The sequence below is a fragment of the Lutra lutra genome, chromosome 1 (assembly GCF_902655055.1).
Source record: "Lutra lutra chromosome 1, mLutLut1.2, whole genome shotgun sequence".
NCBI lineage: Eukaryota > Metazoa > Chordata > Mammalia > Carnivora > Mustelidae > Lutra > Lutra lutra.
The window spans coordinates 166,204,824-166,210,823 of NC_062278.1; the positions used below are offsets into that span (position 1 = coordinate 166,204,824).

At 57.1% G+C, this 6,000-nt stretch overlaps 1 protein-coding gene across 3 annotated transcripts in view; it reads right to left on the reverse strand.

Annotated features, from left to right (window-relative positions):
• The window catches only part of IQSEC1 (IQ motif and Sec7 domain ArfGEF 1), a 375,511-nt gene extending 373,597 nt beyond the window's left edge, over window positions 1-1,914 (reverse strand). For all 3 annotated transcript variants that reach the window (XM_047743537.1, XM_047743506.1, XM_047743547.1), the window contains exon 1: window positions 1,619-1,914. In XM_047743537.1, the coding sequence (XP_047599493.1) occupies window positions 1,619-1,878 (260 nt within the window). In that variant the 5' untranslated portion in view covers window positions 1,879-1,914. The remainder of the gene's footprint in view (window positions 1-1,618) is intronic.
• Between the last annotated feature and the right edge of the window lie 4,086 nt (window positions 1,915-6,000).

A 6,000-nucleotide genomic window follows, 5' to 3' on the forward strand; every position in this document is an offset into this window, starting at 1 on the left:
CAGCATGTGTCACTGTTGCCTAGGAAAGTAGAACGTGCATTCCTGCCCTTGTGTGTCGTCTCCCCAAGCTGCTGAGGACTTCACCTGGGCAGCTCCCAGCTTTCCCTCCAGCCCCTGTGTGGGGGATAAGAGCTCAGTACCCTGCGAGTAACACCGGGTGACCCACAACCACTGTGGGAGGGATGGAGTGACACCAGAGAGCCAGGGGCGGGGCACCAAGAAGAGGCAGCCTGGTCTCCGATTTCACTCAGTGACACCAGCGAGGAGCGGAGCGAGCCACACGCTTCCCTCTTCCCTCTCCGGATAAACAGAAAGCAGGAGTTTGCCACTGGGCCTGCCACCACAGAGCCCTGAGGCTGACCCACGCCCTGACCTCACCCTCACAGCCCTCCTTCTTCAGAGCCCACCAGAGCCCAGAAGCACTGCCCAGAACCAGTGCAAGACACAGGGGGGCAGGCAGGCAGCCTCTGTCCCATGGCCACAGCCTGGCATAGTCCCACAAGGTGGGTGAGACACCAGGTCTGAGAGGACTGTACCAGGACTTCGGATCAGGAACCCCTCCCCCTCTCCCCCGCCCCCTCCCCAGCAGAATTTTGGAGTCAGGATCAACTCCTCCCCCATTACCCTTGCCTATCCCCCCTCGCACCTTCCCCCACCACCCGGAGGAAACCTTCAGGAAGCTCATGACGGCCAGTCCCCCCATCCCTCCCCCACCACACGGTGTTTTTCTCCTCTACCGCGGGTTCAAACCATGGAGTGTGGCCGGTAATCCCGAAGAGAGAAGGACAGCGAGGGTAGACAGGCTCAGAGCACCCAGGAACCCAAGCCTGGAGTCACCTGAAGCCCCCTGTGCCCCCTGCCTCGCCCCAGATGGGCTCCCGGACTTCTGCGGAGAGAAGCCCCGCACCCGACTTGGGGACTCCCGGAAAGCGAAAGGGCTGCCACCCGAGATCTACGAGCTCGCCCGGGACGCTAGGGGCCAGCGCGGCGGGGCAATCCCGCCCCCATCCTGTCCCCCGCTTAATCCTTAGTCCGAAATAGCCAGGGTAATCCCAGGGTGCGGCGGGTGGGGTATTAACCCCGAGCCTGGAGGGAAAAGACTGAGGCGTTTAGAGGGAGGAGAGCTCGGCGTTTCCCGGGCTAGAGGGACCACAGGGTCGTTGCCGGAGGGACGGCGACCCGCAAGTGACCCAGGCCCGCTCGAGAGCGAGATCTGCGCCTCCCGCGCCCCCTTCCCACTGGGCTCTCCGGGTCAAGAGTTCTGGCCGCGCTACCCAGAGCCCCAGGTCTGCGCGCGGACAGCACCCCGTGGCGAGGCCGATCCCGCAACCGAGCCCCGGGGGTCGCTGGAGCCCGAGTCCGGAGCCGTCCGTCTGCGGAGCCCAGCCGGTGGGAGCCCTGGCAGCGCCGCGGAGCCGGTTTCCTGGGGGAGTCCAATCCCACCCGCCCGAGGTCCGGCCCCAGCTCGGGGGTCCCCAAGTGCGCCCTCCGGCCGGGCCCCCTCCCCGCCTCCGCCCGCTTCTGCCCGCCTCCCCGCCGGACCCCGAGGGGAGCGAGTAGAGCCCCCCAAGAAGTTCGCGCACCCCCGACACGCCCGCGGTCCCCGGTCCCCGCTTACTTGTCGCGGCGGCCACCGAGCTCCGGGATGACGCCGAGCGGCTGCGGGCCGGGGTCGGGGCGGCGGGCGCACGCGGCCAGGTGTCGCCGGTGCCGCTCCAGCAGGCCGGCGTTCTCGCGGCTCAGCCGCGCCACTTGGCGCTCCAGCTCCTCGATGCGCCGCCGCCGGCGCGCCAGCAGCTCCTGCTGCGCCGCGACGATCCGGGTCAGCTCCTGCAGGTACTCGGCCGCCTTGCCGGGGGGCTCGGCGGCGCTGGCCATGGCCCCCGCCCAGCGGCCGGCAGCGCCTCAGGCGAGCGGGCGGCGGGGCGGCGGCGGCGGCGGCGGCCGCGGCGGCAGCGGGGCGGCCATGGCTGCGCGGCGGGGACGGAGAGGCTCGGCGCGGCGCGGGGCTCGGCCCGGGGGGCGCGGCGGCGCGGGGCTGGCGCGGCCCCGCCTCGACTCCCGCCTCCGCCGGCGCCCGCCCCCGGCGCTTCCGCGCCTCGCTCTCCCCGCGCCGCCGCGCTCCGCCGACCGCTGCCCCACGGACGCGCCGGGGCGGGCAGGGCGCGGAGCTGCGGCCGCCACGGGCAGGCGAGGAGTTTTGCAAAGTGCCGGCTGCGACGCGAGGCGGAGCGGGAGCCCGAGCGGCGGGCGCGGGAGGAGGCGGGAGGGACGAAGGGCGCGACGGAGGGAGGGCGCCGCCTGCCGGGCCCGCCGCCCAGTGCCCCGCGCCCCGCCGCCCCGCGCCCGGAGCCCCGCGCCCAGCTCCCTGCGGGGACGACTACCAGCTTGTCACCCGCCCCCTCCCAGCAACTCTGATGTATACATTTTAATTTAAAAAGAAATTCGGCCAAATATATCTTCATACTACTATTAGCCAACGATTTTGGTGTGAGTAGAAAAATAGCTAATAAACTCTGGCCAACTTCGAATTTAAAACAAACAAACAAACGAACAAAAACTGATCAGTCTCCTAAACGCTGGGTTGGTTTCATGGAGGTCTCGCAAGTTTCCTAGACTCCCCTTCTGCGTTCTGAATGCTTGGTGGCCCCAAAGCCCCCAAGAGGTCGACTCGGACCAGCCATCAAGACTCAGGCATGAAACTCAGTGCACTCCCGGTTTTTGGAGAGGCACTGTAGGGCAAAGACTCACCCAGACACTGGCATTGAGACCTTGGGCAGCTTATTTTGTCTCTGAGCTGCTGTCTCCTCAGCAATGTTTTCTATTTCTTGACTTTTTGTCGTCTTCTTCATTTTCATACTCCACATTTCTTTGGGGCCGGCTTATTTTTCACTTTTTTTGGCTTGAAGAGTTAGGGGATTTCCATTGATTTCCACTGTTTCTTGTTTACTAGCAAATGCCTTTACGGCTATAAATTGACCTCTGGGTAAAGCTTTAGCTACATCTCATAATTTCTGAAAACTCTACAACAATGTACATTTTGATGGTATTGTTTTCTTTGTTAATGGTACCGTTACTCTGGCCTTTCGATACTCCATACTTACGTTTGTTGATATCTCTCTACCTCCAGGAGAGGACAAGCCCTGCATGGAGGCCCTCCAAGACTCCTTGGGTATTCCCTGGGCATGGCCTATGGAGAGGGAAGAAATAGCAGTGGGGCCATTTGTTTGGGGTCCTGAAATTCAAGAAATAGCCCATCAGGATAAGGTTATACACACACCTTGGTGAATGAAAAACTCAACATTTAACTTTAAACTTGGCCCCCATTACTAGGCCAGTAATAGTCCTCTGGAAATTAATATTATTTTTTATAAATCCTGCACTTGTAGTGGTCTCTACAAATTAATATCATTTTTGTAAATCCCGTAATGCTTCTCAGAAAAACACAATATTACATTCTATTTGTGTGTGTATGTGTAAGTATTTATCACTTCAATTTATACATTTAAAATACACCAACATCTTTATGATCCTATTTAATACTTCCTTATTTAGAAATACTCCAGGAGCTTCCTGAAAAGGACAGTAGCCCTGGCTTCTTTTGACTTCTTTGGGGAGAGCTGACCCAGAGTCAGGCATGGGGCCTTTGCCAGTGTTTGGGAGGGAAAGAAATTCAATTCTAAATCCTGGTGCATGTCAGTGAGGTTGCTGGTGAAATGGAGCAATGGACCGCTCTCCCAGCCCCAAGCCCCATTTGCCTGTCTCACACCCCACCACCACTCCAGAGGCACCTTCTAGCACTTCCAGGTGGAAGTTGACCTCTCTCATTTCTCTTTCCACACCACTTCCCTGCTCTCTGAAACTTGACATCTCTCCATTCAGCAGACAAAGGGCCCCGTCAGTGCCAGGCCCTTGTGGGTGCTGGACACCCTGGGGGGATGAGGTTCCACCCTGACTCCTAGGTACTCCCAGGAGGCAATCTGGAAGTGGGACCCTCAGGGGACCTGAGCCTATACCTGATGACTGGGCAGGACCCTTTCCTTCTGGAACTGCTATCCCTCCACCCCATGAGCCAAACAGAGATGTCCACAGAGCATACATGGAGAACCCCCATGGGTGCCAGGAATGATGGCGAGTTTTGTGATGCATTTTTCTGCTCTTTCCAGCTCCTATTGCTGAGCTCCTCAGCCTTAGGCAACAGGAGAGGAGAACGGAATGAGCCACTGCCGACTTGCCATCTGCCTCTATCTTCTTTGTTTTCCTTGACCTCCATTCTTGACACTCTGGGGCATACCAGTTAGTGCCAAATCCCTGGCACTGGTGATCACAAGAGAGTCTGCCATCATCAGTGAGGCCACATGAGCCAGCCCTCCCAGCTCACAAACAGGTGCACAACCAGAACAAAGACTGCCCCCTTCCCCCAAAGACCTCTTCCTCAAAGAATATCACCTGGTCACTCATTTAGCAAATATCACTGCACAATGACTCAGGCCAGGCCATAGGGGACACTGTGTATGACACCAATAAGGGCCTGTTCTCCTGGAGTCCCCACCATGGAGACAGACTCTGAGCTTAGGGTGGGTGGGCATACACTCTGAGTGGTCACCCAGGGCCCCCTTGTTGTCACTGTCTTGATGATCTTAATTTTTGGACAAGGGGTCCAGCATTTTAATTTTGCACTGAATTTCCAAAACACAAGGTCAGTCCTGGAGGAGTGCAGTGGTGTGCCAGGTGAGCATGGAGCAGTCAGAAGAAATCCCTGTTTAGCATTTGCCAATTTCTGTGGTGTAAATACTCCTACTGTGGCCAGTTCCATGAGATTCCAGGGAGCTGTGTTGTGCACAGTGGTGCAGACAAAGGTCAAGGTGTTGCAGTGGCTGTAACATGTGCTTGGCATGTCTGAGACTCAGCATAAACCTAATAGTATTAATCCCGTGTCAGCAGGAGAGTTTCACCTTTGGGCCAAACAAGCTGAGTGCTAGGAGCAAAGATTCTTACCACAGAAGTCCTCATGGATGCTCCACCATGATCCAAGCTAGAAAGCATCCCCCCCCCCACCATATTCCTTAAATCGCAGGGGGAATGCAATGCTTACACACCTGTGCCATGTAGGCTCAACCTTGGAAGACGGTCCCGCAAGACCTGTCTTGTGACAAGCTCTGTTGGCTTGGATCCCACCGCTGGTCCCCAGTGTTGTGAGGTAATTGACCTCTCTTCTGGGCAAGGTGCTTAGCTGCCCAGGTGTCTCTTATGATCTCCCCACATAAGAACACTGATGGGAAGAGCTGACAACAATGGATAGGAAGGGGTAAATCAGAGTGCTTTGACATGATGGGCAAAGCAAAACAGTCATAACAAATTTAGACCATCCAGTTTAGACACTATCTCTTGCTTCAATTCCCACAGTGGACAATGATAGAGCTGGAACACTGCAGTGGACACTGTGACGACTGCCCAGAACCCCTTCAGGATCTGACCCTCATCCTCCATCAGCCAGGCATGTGAGCAGCTGATGGCTCATGACCAAGTCTGTCTTGGGAAATTGTCCTGTGCTGATGGCATCTGCCTCACCGAAGGATGTGTTCCCTCTTTCGCAGGCACCTCTAACCCAGTGATGGGTCCATGTAGGATTACAAAGCCCAGGCTCCTTGCCTGAATATGGACAACTCTGCAGGTCATTCCGCCTCCAGGGGCCCTGATATGATCCATTGAGATCTCTATCAAGATTGTACCACAACCCAGCTTCTCCATCTGCCCAGTCCCGTTTCTCTGCCCACCCCCTCACTGGAGCTGGTCCTAAGAGTGTTCCCCACTAAAGCTCCTACAGGCAAACCTGTATCTCAGTTTTTGCCTGGGAAGCAGCCTGAGACACACTTCTGTCCTGACCCCACACCACTACTTTTACCTTGTTATGATTTGTGGGGTTTACACAAAAACTGATTTTTTAATTATTTAGTTAGTTATTCCCTAACTCTAAGTAAGATCTCCCTGCTTTGCATA